At 36.6% G+C, this 19180-nt stretch overlaps 1 protein-coding gene across 1 annotated transcript; it reads left to right on the forward strand.

Moving 5' to 3' along the window:
- Positions 1 to 5750: 5750 nt before the first annotated feature.
- Positions 5751 to 9721, forward strand: LOC103603542 (zinc finger protein 527-like; the record flags this gene model as incomplete). Its single annotated transcript, XM_008588091.1, has 1 exon — positions 5751 to 9721. A coding segment is annotated over one exon (1574 nt), but the record flags the coding sequence as incomplete, so codon positions are not given.
- Positions 9722 to 19180: the final 9459 nt, after the last annotated feature.

The following is a 19180-nucleotide window of genomic DNA, read 5'->3' on the forward strand; positions in this document are numbered from 1 at the left end:
AGTCTTGTTTACTAAACCTCCCTTAACTGGGCCATAAAAATATTCTCCTATATTATTTTTAAGGTGTTACAGTTTTGTTTTTCTCTCTTAGACCTGTAATCCATGTGGAAATTAATTTTAAAATATGATTTGTGAGGGTTTTTTTCACATGGAATTTTTCCAATATCATTTATTGATTAATCCATTTCTTCACCGTTGGTTATAATGCCTCCCCCATGATATGCCAAGTTCTTATTTTTTCATGAAGTTTATTTCTTTTTATTTCCTCTTTTTTGTTTCATATGTATATTTCTAAGCCAATGCTACACTGTTTTCCTTACTATATAGCTTTATTTTCCTTTAGATGTTCTCACTGATTATTGTTGGTGTATATAAAAGGTATTAATTTGTATATATTTATCATTTATCTAGCCAGCTTATTGTACTGTTTCATCCTAGCATTTTTCAACAATTCTGAGTTTATTAGTCAGGGTAAGCTAATTGCTTTAAAAAAATCTTAGTGAATAAAAATAGTAAAGAGTATTTCTTATACAGGTCGTAGTCCAGTATGAGGTTATCTTGGGCCACTGCTGCATGCTGTCATTCAGGTAGACAACCTTGTCTCTAGAGCCTTGGGGTCTCTTACTAGATCCTTTGAGTCCAGTGAGAGAGAGAGACACAGAGAGAGAGCGAGAAGATTGAGAGACACACACCCATACACGCACACACAGAAAGATAAAAGTTGGATGGAGGATTTCTCAGGACATTTTTAATGGGCCAAACTGGAAGTGGCATTTGTGGCACATATTACTTCTGATTTGATGGAACTCAGTCACATGGCTGAAAGGGAGGTTGAGAGATGCAGTCTCCTATGTACCTAGGAGGAAAAGGCAAACTATTTGCTATAGGTAGTTTCCTTTTTAGCATTTATGTGTCCCTTTATCTTTTCTCCTTTTTAATTTTATTATATAAACCACTGTTTCCATATCTGTGTCTAACACAATTTCAATCAGTTTTTTTTCCTGACATCATGAAACTGTTTCAAGTGTTTCACATTAAATGTGCCCATTTTCTTCTATTCCTAGCTTTATGTATGTATGAATGTAGGTATGTATATACAGTCATGTGTCCCTTCCCAACACTACACGTTCTGAGAAAGGTATACTTGAGTAATTTCATCATAGTGCAGCATCACAGAGTGTAGTTACACAAACCTGTATGAATTTCCCCTAAGCAAGTGTGGTCAGGATGAAGTGATGGTGAGAGGGGGTTCGTGTGCCTCTTCACTCTGTTCTCTGCATCCTATGAGTTTTTAATATTTTAAGTGTGTTTCTCTTGGCATTCTCTCTTGATGTTTCCCACAATGATAGAGAATTTTACAAGTCACCCTGGTTGAGTCCTTTCACAGAGATTTTGATGGAAGGAAGGCATTAAATGCAAGGGTTTAGGTCATATTATTGCTTCCAGAAATTTCTTTTTTTCTTCAGAATTTTCCTTTTATTGTTGATCATTTTTTTCATGTGTTTTAAAAAATAATTTTCTAAGTTCAGAAAATTTTTATGGAATTCTGATTGAAATTGACCGGATATAAATTAGCTTGGGGTAATAAAGTATGCATGTATATTTTTTCTTTTGATGCAGTTCTATCTTACATTTGTTAATTTAAATCATTTAAAAAATAGTTTTATTACATTTTATAGGACCTTTCTGGTATTCCTGCAAACCATATTCCCTTCTATCTTCCCATTACTTATATATGTCAGTTGTAATCTCCGCTCACTGCCTTTATTTCAATTCTTTCCCACTGTCTTATGACTTGCAATCTGCCTTTTACCACTCTAGTTTGACTTAATTCAGGTGCCTTTCTTCATTTTCATATTCCTCAGCTTACTGAGATTTATAAAATAGTTCCGACCACTATCCTTTTTCTCTTTTCAAAGCTCAGTTATGATTTTCTCTCCCTTTAACTGAACTCTGTCCCTGTTTTTCTGTCTTTTTCTCATTTAGCCATAAGATCTTAGTTGTATTAACTTGGATCTCTATCTGTTACCGAGACCCCCCACAGGTCTGTTTGCTCACCAGTTAATAGCCAATAATTGAGACAAGTGTTGGTGTAAGGAAAGGTAGCTTTTAATCAGGGAGCCAGCAGCCTGGGAGATGGTGGACTTATGTCCTCAAAGACCATCTCCACTTTTCCCAGACTTGCCAAAGGGTTTTGTAGGGATGGGTGGTAGGGGGCTGATTAATGGTGATCTAAGCAGGAACATACAGGCATAATCATAAAATTGCAGATAAACACCAAAGAACTTCCCAGGTGGGAGCTGATTCATGGTGACCATCCTCCATGGGTCAAGTCATGGATTCAGTTCCTGTTAATCTAGAAAAAAAAGATCTAGTTAGTAAGCTAGTAAAGAATGGCCATCTGGGTTAATAATTTCTTCTATAATTATTCTGTATACAATGTGAGCAGGAGTCAGTATGTTCTAGCAATCATGTGAACAAGAGTCATTGTATTCTAATGTCCAGCTGCAAGCTATGTAGTTTGGGTTACAAGAGTGGGGGGAAAAAACTTTTAAATTTGAAAGTTTAACAAAATGGAGTCACTTCTGTTCAGGCTGTTACAGTGCTGTCTAATAGAACTTTCTGTAGTGATGGAAATAGTCTATGGCTGTGCTTTCCAATGCAGTAGCCACTAGCCACATTTGGCTTTGAGCTCTTGAAATATGGCTAGTGTGATTAAGGAACTAAATTTTTTAAAATTTTATTTTCATTAATTTATATTTAAATTGCCATATATAGTTTAGTAGCTACCATAGTGGATAGCATAGCTCTATATAGACTTTTAAAGAAGGAGATCCAATCTATAAGTCTGTGCGTCATTGGCCAGGCTATACATTGGAACATATTGTGAACATTAGCAGTGAACCTCTTCCTTCTTCTTAAGATTTCACATAGGTCCCAGACCTTTTCCCCCAGACTTCCTACTAGAACCATCTGGGTTTCATGCCAGTAATATAATAATGACTTACTTTGTCAGTATATCTATTAGTTTGTCTATTGCCCACCAGTTCAGCATGTGGGAGACTAGGTCCACTGATTAGTAAGACCTTTTCCTTTTCCAACATCATACATCAGCCTACATACTATACAGTTCCAACTGGATTCCAAAGTTGATTATACTCTGACTTCTAACTTCCATCTACTTACAGAGTATAAACAGCTGGAAAATACATATTGCTAATAGCTAACATATTGCCTGGATACATTTTAACCCCAACGAGTTTACCTTTTCTATTTTTTGTCTTGCCACTTGACAATTAGGCTATTTCAGAATCCCTGTTCAGACATAGATGTAATAATATCTGAGCCTACTAGTGGTGTGGGTGCAAGAATTATTTAATAAGGATAGATGAATTAATTTTATTTTATAAGTACCACCAAATATCTATAATAAGCCAGACACTGCTAGGTATGTTATAAATGTATTATCTCTTATTCTCATACTGTACTTGCAAAGTAACCTCATTTTGCCAAATAAGAAACTGAGGCTCAAGAGGTAGGTTAATCAGCTTGTTAAAGATAGAACACCTGGCTAGCTACATGTGGAGTTAGGATTCAAATCCACCTTTGTCTGACCCCAAAGCCTGTGTTTCCACTGTACTACATGGTTGCCCATTTACGTCTCTTCTGCTTTGCATGAACCATAATTTCCTTTCCTCCCTCAATCAGTTACTGATGTAGGTGAATTCCCTTCTTTTTTTTGCTGAATGCCATTATAATACCATTGACTTCTAAGTATTTCTCTACTCCAATCATAGTGAATATGTCTTCCACACATACAATACTTATTTCCTGCTCTATGCTTTTCCCAGGCTACCTGCCGCACGATGTAGAATTCCTTCCCCTACAGTATTCATCTGCCATGTTTTTATTTGTTTATTTAATAAGAAAGTAGTTGGAGCTCCAGGCACACCAGAATCCCTCATGTTGGAAACTATCTGTAGTCTTCTCCCATCAGGCTTCTTTTACTCAGCATTACATTAGGCATACCTGCCGTTTGCCTGGAGTAGAGAAAAGATTTATTTTTGTTAAGAGGGAATATAGGGGCCCTGGTGATGGATACAAAAGAGGAGGGCTGGGAGAGTGGGTGAGGAGCAGAAGTAGTTGGGTTTCTGGGGAAAGAATGAACACAGTACGGACCTAACAGAGGATAAGTGAACAAAGCCCTCTCAGACCTGGGTTTAGATAGGGGCTCAAATAAGAGAAAACCCAAGGCTGTGTATAAGAGGGGCTGATAGGGATGGAGGCTTTCCTTGAGTGGAGGGTACATTGGAAAGAAGAAAGATACAGATGCATATTCTGTCCTTTGCTTTTCAATTTTGTGCTGGAGGCAAATTTTCTTTTCAACAGATAGGAAGCTTTTTGGTAAACACTATACATAATTAACCCCCAAATGCTAACATGCACAGTTCTAAAATAATCCCTAACCACATCCAAACATGAAAATGCCTCTGTTACTGAAATATTCACTATATTTTGGAAACCTCATCATAGTCTTGAAAACCAAGCTCATGTTTTCCAGAAATTATTTCTTTTTTCTTTTTTTCTTTTTTTTTTTTTAAAAGATGACCGGTAAGGGGATCTTAACCCTTGATTTGGTGTTGTCAGCACCACGCTCAGCCAGTGAGCGAGCCGGCCATCCCTATATGGGATCCGAACCTGGGGCCTTGGTGTTATCAGCACCGCACTCTCCCGAGTGAGCCACCGGGCCGGCCCCCAGAAATTATTTCTTAACTAAGCTAATGAGTTTTGATTTCTTTTTTTCTGACATTTATACTACTAATAATCTATATCATATTAGCTAGTCCTTCATTTTCTGCTATATCAAATCATTATACATACAGGTTTTATCTCTCTTCTTAGAGTTTAAAAAATGGGAAAAGGATATTGTCTCAGACTTTTTCCTCCTCTGCTAGGTGCTGGGCACATAATAGTAACTTCTGTATATTTTAATATATTGGCTGATTATTATGGTGTGACATTAAAAGGACTTTCTCATTTTTGTTTTTGAGATTATCTTTTAAAAATAGGGTTTTTTTCACCTTACCCAAATAATATTCTTTCTTGAAAGTATCAAGTGTCTGCTCTATAGGAATCATTTTTCTCTCAGTGATGTGAAAAGCTAACCTCCAGATTTCTTCTAGGCACTGAGAAAAAAAAAATGATTTTTCCTCAGCCCTCATAAAATCTTAGAAATTTCTGAACATTAGTGGAAAAAATTATTATAAGATTAATCTGGTAGCATTCATTTGTTCAACAACATGTTGCAATTGGCCTAAGCTTTAGATGCAACAGTAAGAAGAAAAAGGAGCAAACATCAGTTCCTATCCTCATGGAGCTTTCAGTGCAGGATGGACTGGAGGCTTTAAAGACTAGAGGCAGGGAAACTGATTATGATCTAATCAGTCATCCACAATTTATTATCTTCTTGGCATTTAGCTCTGTCTGCCTCTTTAGGCCCTACATTTTACCTTTTTCCCCTACTACTTCTTCCCCATCACCGGCACATATACCTTCCTCTCTCAGCTCTCTCTAGTCTTCGTGCTTCCCTTGTATTTTGTTCATATTGCATAGCCATATTTGGGAGATGTTAGAACCATGTGCTCTCTCCCCTTGCTCCCCACAGTTAAATTTTTTAATTTCTTCTATAACAGTTTTCTTTCTCCTAGCAAAGGAAAAAAGGAGCCATTTACTTTCTTGATATTTTTCAGACTGGGAGTCTTGGTGTGAAATTAAGGAATTATCTCCAAAATGGTTCATTGATAAAGAAGAAATATCCCAGAGGATGGTAATGGAAAGGCTTGCAAGTCATGGCCTTGAATGCTCCAGTTTCAGAGAAGCCTGGAAATACGAGGATGAATTTGAGCAGAATCAGGGAAATAAGGAGGTGCATTTCAGGCAAGTGACAACTGTTAAGGAAATCTCTACTGGGAAAAGAGACAATGAATACAATAATTCTGGGAGAAGCATTCCACTGAAATCAGTACTTTTAACACAACAGAGAATTCCCACACTACAGCAAGTACACAAATTTGATATTTATGATAAAATCTTTCCCCCAAATTCAGTTATAATTGAGTATAAAAGAATCCATGCTGAGAAGGAATCTTTGATAGGTAATGAATGTGAAGAATTCAACCAGAGTACACATTTTAGTAAAGATACAGGAATTTCTTCTGGTGAGAAACCTTATGAAAGTAATGATTTTTCAAATCTCTTAAGTTTCCACTCATTACTTACTCAACATCAGACCACTCATTTTGGAAAATTACCCCATGGGTATGATGAATGTGGTGACGCCTTTAGCTGTTATTCATTCTTTACTCAACCTCAGAGAATTCACAATGGAGAGAAATCATATGCATGCAATGACTGTCGAAAAGTCTTTAGCCATGGTTTCTTTCTAACTGAACATCAGAGAACTCATATTGGAGAGAAACCGTATGAATGTAAGGAATGTAACAAAGCCTTCAGACAGAGTGCACACCTTACTCAACATCAGAGGATCCACACTGGAGAGAAACCCTTTGCATGCAATGAATGTGGGAAGGCCTTTAGCCGTTATGCTTTCCTTGTTGAACATCAGAGAATTCACACAGGAGAGAAACCATATGAATGTAAGGAATGTAACAAAGCCTTCAGACAGAGCGCACATCTTAATCAACATCAGAGGATTCACACTGGAGAGAAACCCTACGAATGTAACCAGTGTGGAAAAGCCTTCAGCAGACGCATAGCTCTTACTCTGCATCTAAGAATTCACACAGGAGAGAAACCCTTCAAATGTAATGAATGTGGGAAGACCTTTGGCTATCGCTCACACCTTAATCAACATCAGAGAATTCATACCGGAGAAAAGCCCTATGAGTGCATTAAATGTGGGAAGTTCTTTAGAACTGATTCACAACTTAATCGACATCATAGAATTCATACTGGAGAGAGACCATTTGAATGCAGTAAATGTGGAAAAGCCTTCAGTGATGCTTTAGTTCTAATTCACCATAAGAGAAGTCATGCAGGAGAGAAACCCTATGAATGTAACAAATGTGGGAAGGCCTTCAGCTGTGGCTCATACCTTAGTCAACATCAGAGAATTCATACTGGAGAGAAACCCTATGAATGTAATGAATGTGGGAAAGCTTTCCATCAGATTTTATCCCTTAGGTTACACCAGAGAATTCATGGTGGAGAAAAACCCTATAAATGTAATGAATGCGGGAATAATTTTAGCTGTGTCTCAGCTCTTAGACGGCATCAGAGAATTCATAATAGAGAAACCCTCTGATTATAACCAGTATAGGAAAGAGACCATTTAGTTGACACTCAGTCCTTATTGGATATAAGTGAATTCTTTGTGGTTAGTAATTCTATGAATGTAGTGCATATGGAAAAGCCCTCAGTTCATGAGCATACATTATTTGAAATAGCCCGAGTAGCAGTCATCTATTACTTTTTGATCTGTTCTATACCCCACTATGTCACCCTCAATGCATATGATTCTGATGAAATTTAATCAGGACAACAATGAATTTGTCACAGGCTGGCCAATTGTTTTCTCCAACCTAGTGATTAATAAGGGATTGGCAAATGGCCCTGTCTGGACCAGTAGAGCCCTTTGGGGGTATTGTTATGGATAGTAAGAAAGATGATCTTCTCCCACCCCCTGGAATTGCAAGTTTCAAAGATTCAATAAGGTTAAAAAGGTTAACTCACGAGTAGCCTTTTTGCCACTCCATAAGGAAAGACTTCTCAAGTTGAAATCCAACACAGAGGAAACTGGAGATGAGAGAAAGAAATCTGATGACATTGTTTGATCTGGATCCTGTCATGCCTGGTGTCTACACCATCTTTTACTTTTTTATTTTTGTAATCCAATAAATTTCATTTTTTTGCTTAAGTCGAATTAGATTTTTGCCTCTTGGAATTCCGGTACTGACTCACATACCCTATGTTTGCTATACATGTGAGAAAGCCTTAATCTCTTATGTGGCATAATTATTTATCACAAGGAAAAAACATTATGATGGAACAAGTATATGAAACTTGAATACACAGCCATCATAAAGCTGAGAGAATTGTTATATTTTATTTGTTGATAAAATTAATTTAGTCATTATTAGTGTGTTTCACAATAAGGATGAATATTTTGAAATTCACCTAGTCAAATTCCTTAACAGGCTTTCCCTTAAGGAGTTAAAATCCTTTGTGCCAGTGACTCCGCACAGGCGTATAAAGAGAGAATGGAAAGCTGACAGAATAACGGATTCATCAGTTTAATGAATGTTCTTCATCCTAAAAGAACGATTTGATTTTCTTCTTTTAGTATGGGTTTAAACATATTGTGTGGCAGAATATAATAATTGTAAACGAGGTCTTATTTTGTAGGTGGGCAGTAAATTTGGTTTAAGGAGTTTGTGAGTAATGTCTTTGGAACTAGGGATATCAGACAAAGACATTGCTGGCAGACAGAAAGAATGAGCCGTTTTCAACTAATGGTTAAAGTAAAGCAGTTGATGCCTAAAATTTTGGAGAATAAATCATTATTCTTCAGAGTAATGATGCAGATGAGGGTGTGGGGCAATATATTCCTATATTATCTCAATGGGTGTTTGGAGGTAAACTTTGGTTATAGGGGAACTTAGCTATCTTGAACAGTTAGAACCAGTTAGAATCTTGGGTGTTGACTGAACAGTGTATAAAAACAGTTCAGAACAAATGAATTAGGAAAAAATGAAGGATTTGTAAATGTGAATGGAGCAAAACAATGACTACTACTTTCATAACTTGTTTAGCAGTCAATTTATATTTATATCTAATAAAAATCTGAAAATTATTTTTTAAAATATTAAGACAAATTCCCTTAAACAACTTAAACAACAGATTTAGTATAACTCAATACTTCAAACACGAATATAATGATTATAAAACATTGTCAAACTTATATTACATCTAATCTAAAATGTATTAATATCATAAGCTTAACTCATGTCATTTTTTTTTCTTGTATGTCCTAGAAGTACAGGAATACTTGTTTTAATAATTTCTAAGTATTGAGTAATAACTTATTTCAGAAAGTTTCCCAGTCCTAAACTTACCAGTCCTAAAGAAGAATAATGATTCAACTGGTGAAGACCGGTAGAGAGCCTGAGACCAGTTATTCACTAATTGATTTTTGACCTAAGTGTGGCACCTGATTTTTTTCCTCCAAGGTGACATAAACCCAAGCCACTGGTTGATTCTGTTTTTACAGTTAAATTTCACTTGTAATGTTGATAAAATCTTTTATATCCATGCCTTTTGCATACATGTTTATATTTTGCGATCTGATGTTTTCCTCACAGTGAGGTACTAAATTTTGTTTGTCTTTACAAGTATACACCCCCTTATCTTGTTGTGATATATTGACCTGATCTGTTTGAATTATTGAAAATTTATGCTCTGTTAGTATGTGATTGTTATTAGGATCATCTAGGGATTTGTGCTTATGTGTATGTGCATGCATCTAAAGAAGATATGTATTTCATTTAAAATTTTTGTATTAAGTGCCTACCGTGTGCCAGGCTTTGTTCTAATCTGGACAATGAAGATGCAGTAGTGAACTAAATAAACAAAAAATCCCTGCCTTCATAGATCTAATTTCTAATGAGGAAGGCAGACAATAAAAAAGATATATAGTAAAATATGTAAAATGTAAGAGAATAAATTCTAAGGAGAAAAAGATGAAGGGAAGGATGGTGGGTGAGGAAAGGCTGACTTTTGAGTAAAGACCTGAGAAATGAGATCGATTTTACTATCTCTCCATCCATCTATCCACCTATCCATCTATCCAACCATACCTCTACATGACATATGTACACACACATATAGACATATTTATATGCCTTATGTATCTAATGGAAAGGAAATTCATATTCTTATATATATTAATATCGTTATGAATATATGTATATATTTACACTTTGTACTTACTAAATTCATTCCCATATTTTATTATGCCTCTTTATTTGTACACTGCATTTTAACATTTTTTCTTTGGCGTCAGGTGGATTTATGGCCTTTTACAATCTTGACATTTCAATTAATTATATTGTATGTAATTTTGATGCTAAATTGTTAGAACTTAGTCACCAGGGGTCACTGTAAGCCAACTCCTTGTTCCCTTCAGCACTGCCCTGACATCTTTGCAAGCAACCTTACTTTCTGGCAATAACAGACTGTTCCAGACCCATCCTGAATGTTTCCTGCCCAAAGTCATGAAGTTAGCTACCTTCCAAATAATTTAGGTAGGGAGAAAACAGGCTTATATATTCACAAGGGGACAAAAAAGTCAGAAATAGGAGTTTCCCCTTTAAGAAAGGAAATTTTTCTCAGTCAAAGTTTTTGCTAGCTAGACTTTGAGGCATAAGAATAAGTCTAAAGTAAGTTTGTATTTTCTTTAGACACTTTTCTATATAGTTCCTGTTACCAAGAAGAAAAAGATGGCCCAACTTCACAGTAGAGCTCACTTTAATAAGAAGTATATATTAATTACCATTATAAAATTTGAAGTTGTTTCAGGACTTGTGAAAATTGTTTCAATAATAAGTAAAAAAAAAAAAAAATGACCATTTGAAAGTTGGTGATATTAGATTGCCTCAATTGGTGTAAATGAGTTTAAAGGAAATGTGGCTAAGTTTCTTCAGATACATTACCTTTATGCTCTTCTACAGGGAGTTTTCTTTCTTTTTAAAAGTATTGCAGCTTTTCCTAAGAAAACAATGCAAAACTTTGTGTGGTTTATTATTTTCCACAGAGTTCTGGTCCCTTTTAGTAGTTACTGTATTTGGATGATAGGACTACACATAAATTTTGGGCAAAATCGCTGCCATTGTGATTGAGCCCCTTTTAGAGACAGCCGGAAAAATGCTTCCTTTATAGAACATGGTTTCATACTGATTTCTAGTTCATACTGATTTCTAGTTCATGCTTAGCATATTAATTTGCTATACCCTGCTAAGATTTTCTACTTATTCACAAAGCTCAAGAAAAGGACATAATAGATTGGATGATGAGAAAAGTAGATTTCTTAAAGCCATGAGGTAAGGGTACTTCAGTGACAGGGGAATGTCACCTTCCTGGTCAGCTTTCTTAGAGGCATTTGCCTTGTAAATCCTTGCATATTCTTCCAGAAGGAGCACTGTAAGTATCTGCTCCTTTGATTATTGGGACAAGTATGAATTTTGGAGTTAGACAGACCTACATGTGGATGTTAACTCTTTAAGTTGGGAGAATTGAAAGAGTGATTGTACTTCTTTCAGGCTCAGTTTAGTCATCTGTAAAACTGGAATAATAATTTTAGCCTTTGAAGTTTTTCTGAGGATTACTTGAAAGAATGTAGTATATGTAACCAATTAACATAGGAGTTATTAATGATGAAATGATACACAGGAAATCGAATTGCATGCCTTAGAGACAGCTGCTTATGGGAGATAGAATTGTAAAGTCAAGCCCCTGTGTCCTTTCTCTCAGCATGTGGGTTGAGTCCCCAACCAGCAGTGGCCTCAGCCCTTCTTTCTGATTCTGGAGTGCAAACTGCAGCTCCGGAGTCTCTCAGAGCTCCCTCTGGATATTTTAGGATGTTAGGACTCTGCCTTTTATTAACAGAGGCCAGTAAAGGAAAAAGAAGGGCATGGATCTTGTTTTTTTCTTTTTCGTTTTGCATTGATCTTTTTGGATCTCAATTCATAGTACATTATCAAAATAATTTAGTGCAACACTCCTTTTCTGGTTTGTTTTCTCCCACATCATCCCCAATTCCTATTCTTGCCCATAGGCATGTGCACAGGTATGTTTAATATGCATCCTTAAATGTGTGTGTATCCCTTATCAAATAGGTCAAATGTTGTGTTTTTGAAACTTACGTTAATGGTATTATTATATATATATACATTTTTTTTCTACTCAGAACTGGTTTTTAGATCTATGTTCCTCTGTGCACTGTGCTCTAATGCTATTTATTACTTACATATTTACTACATTTTACTTATCCATTCCTGTAGTGATGAATACAACTCCTGGCTGCCATAAAGAATATCCTAGCATGTGTCCCCTTGAACTGAACTGGATTAGAACATTTACCTAGGAACCAGCTAGTGGGAGAAAGCGTTTTTTATACAGTTAATTTTACTAGGAACAACCAGATCGATTTCTAGAATGGCTGCAACTGTTTACATTCTCACCAGCAGCACCTCTTCTACATCCTTGCAAACATTTGATATTCTTCCTGGATGTTTTAGTTTGCATTATTACTGACTACTGGTGAGCTGGAGTGTATCTCCATTTATTTCTCAGTAATTTGGACTCCTTCTATGAAGTGTTTTTTCTTACCCTGCTTATCCATTATCAAATAGGTAATCAAATCCATTCATAAAAGTTTAGTTAAAATTTACTTGTAAATCCATCTAGACTTGAGGCTTTTTAAAAATCTTTTTGAAGGGATGGCTCTATATACCATTTCAGTTTATCAGGTTTATTCAAATGTATTTATTTTGTTTAGGTTGTCAAATTTGTTTACAAATAGTCATTTATAAAATTATTTTATTATTATTCTAACTTCACAGTTTCTTTTCTTGTTTTCATCTTTGCTCTTTTTTTACATAGACCTTGACAGAGGTTTATGTAACTTACTGACCATAAATCTTTTCAAACCCCATCTCATGGTTTTGTTATCCTTTTATTTTTTCATAATTCTCTATTTTGTTGATTTCTGCCTTTTATGTTTATAATTTCATTCTTTTTTGTTTCTTTTAGTGCACTCTATTCCTCTTATTTTACATTTTCAAATTGAGAATTTGGTTTTTTGTTTTACCTGATAAGTGTATTTAATACTATAAATTTCCCTGTAAATACTATATAAGTTGTGTCCTACAGTTTTGGCATGTAGTGTTTTCATTATTATTCAATTTTACATGTTTTGTACCTTAGATGTTCTTTAATTCAAAAGTCTTGGCTCTCTTTTCATTATTTGTTTTTAATGCTATTGCATTACAGTCAGATGTTTATATTGATTCTTTGGAATTGAATGAGAAGAGACTTTCTTTATAGCTTCATATGTGATCAATTTTCATAACTGTTAATGTATATTCAAAACTGTATTTTGAGCTCTGTTGGGCCACATTACGGTGCACTTCCACCATGAGGAACTTTCCCGTATCTAGTTTCTGTTTCTTGATATAAACAGGGCGGTAGCCATGTTGCAAGCAAATCACGAATTTGCCGCCGCCATTTCATGCAAGCCAAAACGCACGTAGTTGTGACTCGGCACTTTTTTCCCGCTCTACCGTTACCCGTCCCTCTACGATGTGGCCGCCCCTGATTGGGTAATAGTTTCCCCACCCCACACTCCCTATATAAGCCTCTGTTCCCTTGTAATAAACAGAGTTCCGGCTTTGACCGCTCTCCTGGCTCGGTGTTCTTTCTTTGTCCCCGGGGCCGAAGCGCAGAGGGGATCGGGCCTGCGACACTCATCATCCCGCTCAGCCCCACAAGAGGTTACCGCAGGCTGGTCTGGGGTCTCTTCCAGCCCGGCTTTGTCGGTCTCCGGTAGTGGGAGAACCGACAGAGCTCTTTGGATGTACATTTTTCATCTATTAGGTAAAGCCATTAAACTATTGGATGTTTATCAATCTGCTAGGTGGAAAATGATTTCCCAGTGTAATTTTAATTTGCTGTTTTTTTATTATTAATGAGTTTGAATTTATTTTCTATGAACTGTCTTTGTTTCTGTTGCTGAATTTTCAGTTGGAATGTGGTCTTTTTCTTATATTGCAGGGAAATCAGCACCTTATATGATTTGCAAATATTTTCTTCCAGTTTGCTATTTGTCTTTTGAATTTGCTTATGGTCCTCTTTTGTCGCACAAAAGTGATTTTTGTGTTATCTAATTTACCAGTATTTTCTTTTACGGCTTGGAAATTTTGATTCATGTTTAAAAGCCCCTCTGCATCTTGAGTGTCTTAGTCTGTTTTGTGCTGCTATAACAGAATACCTGAGACTATGTAATTTACATAGGATAGAAATTTCTTTTCTCACAGCTATTTGTCTTTTGAATTTGCTTATGGTCCTCTTTTGTCGCACAAAAGTGATTTTTGTGTTACCTAATTTACCAGTATTTTCTTTTACGGCTTGGAAATTTTGATTCATGTTTAAAAGCCCCTCTGCATCTTGAGTGTCTTAGTCTGTTTTCTGCTGCTATAACAGAATACCTGAGACTATGTAATTTACATAGGATAGAAATTTCTTTTCTCACAGTTTGGTGGCTGGGAAGTCTAAGATCAAGGCACTGGCATTTGGTGAGAGCATTCTTGCTGTGTCTTCATATAGCAGAAGGCAGAAGGAGAAAGAAAATAAGATAGCACTGTCTTTGATCTTGAGCCCTTTTATGAGATCCCTAATCCAATCCATGAAGGCTCTGCTCTCATGACTTTACCTCTTGAAGGTCCCGCTTCTTAATACTATCACATTGGGAACTGAGTTTTAACCTGTAAATGTTGAAGAGGACACAAACATTCAAACCATAGCATACCCCAGCCCCCCCAAATTTATGTTCTCTTACATGCAAAATACATTCATTCCATCCCAGTAGCCCCCAAAGCCTTTACCCTTTCTGGTATCAATTCACAAGTCTGAAGTCCAGAGTCTCATCCAAATTAGATATGAATGACACTCAAGGCCCAATTTGTCTTGAGACAGATTTCCCTCTAGCTGTTAGCCTGTGAAACCAAATAAGTTATGTGTTTCCAAAATACAAGGATGAAATAGACATAGGATAAACATTTCCATTCCATTTGGGAAAAAGTGGTAACATCCAACCAAATCCAAAACCCAACAGGGCAAACAATATTCAATCTTAGGCTTGAATATAATCTTCTTTGACTCCATGTCCCACCTTTCAGATGCACTGAGTTTTAAGTCCCTGTAAACCCTGCTGCCATGACTTAGCTGGGCACAGCCCATGATTTAGCTTTCACACATTGAACTTGCATGCCTGTGACTTTTCCAAGCTGGCAATACAAGCTGATAGCTCCATAGTTCTGATGTCTTGAGGGTGGCTGCACCTCCAGAGACCCACTGGACATTATCCTAGTGGGGACTTTCTTCAGTGGCCCCAAGGCTGTCTAGGACATCCTTTGAAATCTAGGTGGAAGAAGCCATGCTTTCTTAACTCTTGATTTCTGGGCACCTGCAGAATTAGCACCATGTGGATGCCACCATGGCTTACCACTTGCACTCTCTGGAGTGGCAGGCTGAACTGCACTTGGGCCTGCTTGAACACTGCACCAAAATGTAGGGAGCAGAGACCTGAGGCAGCCCTGGGCAGCAAGCCCCAAGGCCTACGGGTGCCCTTTGTCCATCTCTTGAAAACTTACTGCTCTCAAGGCCCTGTACTGTGGGCCTGTGATGGGTGTGGCAGCCTCAAATATCTTCAAAATGCCTTTGGGATCATTCTTCCATTTTCTTGATGAATTGCACCGGGTTTCCTTTTAGCCATAATAATTTTCTTTTCAAATGGTCACTGTGCTGCACCCTGGTTTTCTTTCCTAACCACACTTTTTTATTCTTTACTTAGTCAGGCTGATCATTTTCCAAATCTTTAGATTCTGCTTTCCATTTAATTATAAATTTCATTTTTAAATTGTTTCCATTTTCTCATATTTTACTAAAAGCAGTTTAAAAAAGACATGCAACTTCTTCAATATTCTCCTGCCTAGATATTTTTTTCCACCAAATATCCTAGTTCACCACTCTTAAATTCTTCTTCCCACAAAGCCTTCAGGCATGGGCACAATTCAGCCAAGTTCTTTGCCACTTTATAACAAGGATGGCCTTTCCTCTAGTTTCCAATAATATATTTTTCATTTCCGTCTAAGACCTCATCAGAATGGGCATTACTGTTCATATTTCTACCAACATTCTGTTTATGACCACTTAGATAATCTCTAAGACTTCTGCTATCTCTACAGCTCTCCTCTTCTTCTGAATTCTCACCAGAATTGCCCTTATTGCTTCATTCATATAGGCTTTTTCTAGTCTAATTCTTCAGATTCTTCAGCCTCTGCCCATTACTCAATTCCAAAGCTGTTTCCACATTTTTAGGTATCTGTTATAGCAACACTCCACTTCTCTGTTGCCAATTTCTGTATTAGTCCATTTTGTGCTGCTATAACAGAATATCACAGACTGGATAATTTATGAGAACTAGGTAAATTTATACAAAATTTATTTTTCACAATTCTGGAGTCTGAGAAGTCCAAGATCAAGGTGCCAGCATCTGGTGAAAGATTTCTTACTATGTCCTCACATGATGGAGGGCAAAAGGAGCAAAAGAATGCTCATTTCAATCTCAAATATTTTTATAAGGTCCTAAATTCATCCATGAGGGCTCTGCCCTTATAACGTAACTACCTTTTAAAGGATCCACCTCTTAATACTATCACATTGAGGATAAGGTTTTAACCTATGAATTTTGGAGGAGACACAAACATTCAAACCATAGCACTAAGATAATTTTTGAAACTTCCCATGATTTTTCCTGTTACTTTTGTGCTTTTATTTTTTATAGTTAACTTTTTGTGAGAATCTTATTTTACTCCTATATGGCTACCTTGCTTCTCAGCACCATTTACAAATAATCCATCTTTCCCCACTTATTGGAAACATCACCTTTAGCATGTAACAGGTTACCAGATGTTTGGGGGTATGTTCATGTATTTCCTATTCTGTTGCATTCATTTGTTTGTTCAAGTCTACTATCTCTGTCTACTTGTTTGGAGAGAGAGGTTTTGAAATCTCTTGCTATAATCGTGAATTTGTCTATTTTCTCTTTTTCAATTCTATCAGTTTTTGCTTCACGAGTTTTGAAGCTCTTTTATTAAATTGTCCCTGGTAATATTTTTTTCCCAAATCTACTCTCATATTAATATACCCACTTCAGCTTTATAAAATTAGCATTAGCATAGCATATACTTTCCCATTCTTTTAATTTTAACCTATTTGTGTCTTTATATTTAAAGTGGGTTTCTCATAGGCAGCATACAGTTGAGAGTTGTTTTTAAAATTCAGCCTGAAAAGCCTAGATCATTTAAATTTTTTAAATAATTTATTAAGGTGAAATTCACGTAATATGAAATCAGCCATTTTAAAGTGAACAATTCAGTGGCATTTAATACATTCACAATGTTGAACAACCATTTCTGTCTAGTTCCAAAACATTTGCATCATTCCAAAGTAAAACCCCTTACCCATTAAGCAGTTTCTCTTTGTTCTCCCCTCCCTCCAGCCCCTGGCAACAACTAATTTGTGTTCTATTTTTATGGATTTCTCTATTTTGAATATTTTGTATAAATGGAATTGTACAATATGTAACCTTTTGTATCTGGTGGATATGAGAGGGGGAGACCATTCCTGTTCTGCTTGGCTCAGGTGGTGTTTGGGGACCCAGGGCCGGTGGCTGCCAGCCCAGCAGGGTGGGGGATAGGAGTGTTTGTAGGGGGGCAGCAGCAACTCCTCCATATGGATGGGGGAGGGCCACTTGCGTATTCAACTGAGTTTGTAACAAGTTGTCCTCCTCATTCGGAAAATCAGGTAAAAACCAGTTTCTTGGGTAGTTATGTTGAACCATGATCTTACATCTCTTTTGTTCAGGCTTAGTTTGATACAACAGTGTAAATGGCTGCATGTAAGGGATCTCATTCCATTTTTTTTTCTCTTTTACAAAACAAGTCTAATTGCAAAATAGCGTAACAATTTAAGGATTCATTCTCTGGCCATTGTTCCCCAGATTCTAAAGGATATTGGGGCCAAGCAGTATTACAAAAAACTACCATTTTCTTTCTTTTCATGAGCTTATAACTAAAAATTGACCCTGGTGAGGGGATGGTGAACCATGGGCAAGATTCCCTGAAAAGATGTGAAATCCCAACAGAGTTGCCAGTCTGGAACTGAGTGAATATTTGTTGCCTGCTGCACAGCAAGCCAATATGCTGAGACACCTGTCTTTACAGCAGAGAAAAAGGTTTATTTGCAAGGCAGCCAAGTGTAGAGATGGTAGAGTAATAAAAAATCCATCTCCTTGATAGCAGGGAGCTACAGACATTTATGGGGAGTGGGCTAGGGTGATTAGGGTGGTGAGGTTGCTGTCAGGCAATGACTGGATGAGGGATTTGAGGAAGTTCTTTAGCAATCTGCAAAAGCACAAGCTGTCTGCATGCCTCTTCATGGGTTGCATGTTCAAAACATGACAGCATCACCATCACCATATTATTGTTGTTGTTGTTTCTTTCTTATTTAATTTTTAGCACCCACTTATAAGTGAAGACATATGGTATTTTTCTTTCTGTGCCTGGCTTATTTCACTTAATATAATTTTCTCCAAGCTCATGCATGTTGCTGTGAATTGCAGAATTTCATTCTTTTTTTTACAGCTGAGCGGTATTGCATTGTGCATATATATCACATTTTCCTTGTCCAGTTGTTTTCCATTGGTGGACATTTAGGTTAGCTCCAACTCTTGGCTATTTTAAATAGAGCTGCAATATACATGGGAGTGCAGATTTTCCTTTGACATGATGATTATCATTCCTTTGTGTATATACCCAGTATGGGATTGCTGGATCAGAAGGTAGTTCTATCTGTAGGTGTTTGAGAAACCTCCACACTGTTCCATATAATGACCATACTAATTTACGGTCCAACCAACAATGTATAGGGGTTCCCTTTTCTCTGCATCCTCACCAACACTTGTTATTCTCTGACATTTTTGATAACAACCAGTCTAACTTGGGTGAGATGATGTTTCAAAGTGGTTTTGATTTGCATTTCTCTTATGATTAGTGATGTTCAGTATTTTTTCATATACCTGTAGGCCATTTGTATATCTTCCTTTGAGATATGTCTGTGCTGTTCCTTTGCCCATTTTTAAGTTGGATTATTTGTTTTTTTACTGTTGAGTTGTTTGATTTCATTGTATATTATGGATATTAATCCCTTGTCAAATTTATAGTTTGCAAGTATTATTTCCCCTTCTGTAGGTTGTCTTTTCACTCAGTTGATTGTTTCCTTTGCTGTGCAGAAGCTTTTTAGTTTGATATAATCCCATTTGTTT

The sequence above is a fragment of the Galeopterus variegatus genome, unplaced genomic scaffold, assembly GCF_000696425.1.
Source record: "Galeopterus variegatus unplaced genomic scaffold, G_variegatus-3.0.2 Scaffold4671, whole genome shotgun sequence".
In the NCBI taxonomy this organism is placed as follows: Eukaryota; Metazoa; Chordata; class Mammalia; order Dermoptera; family Cynocephalidae; genus Galeopterus; species Galeopterus variegatus.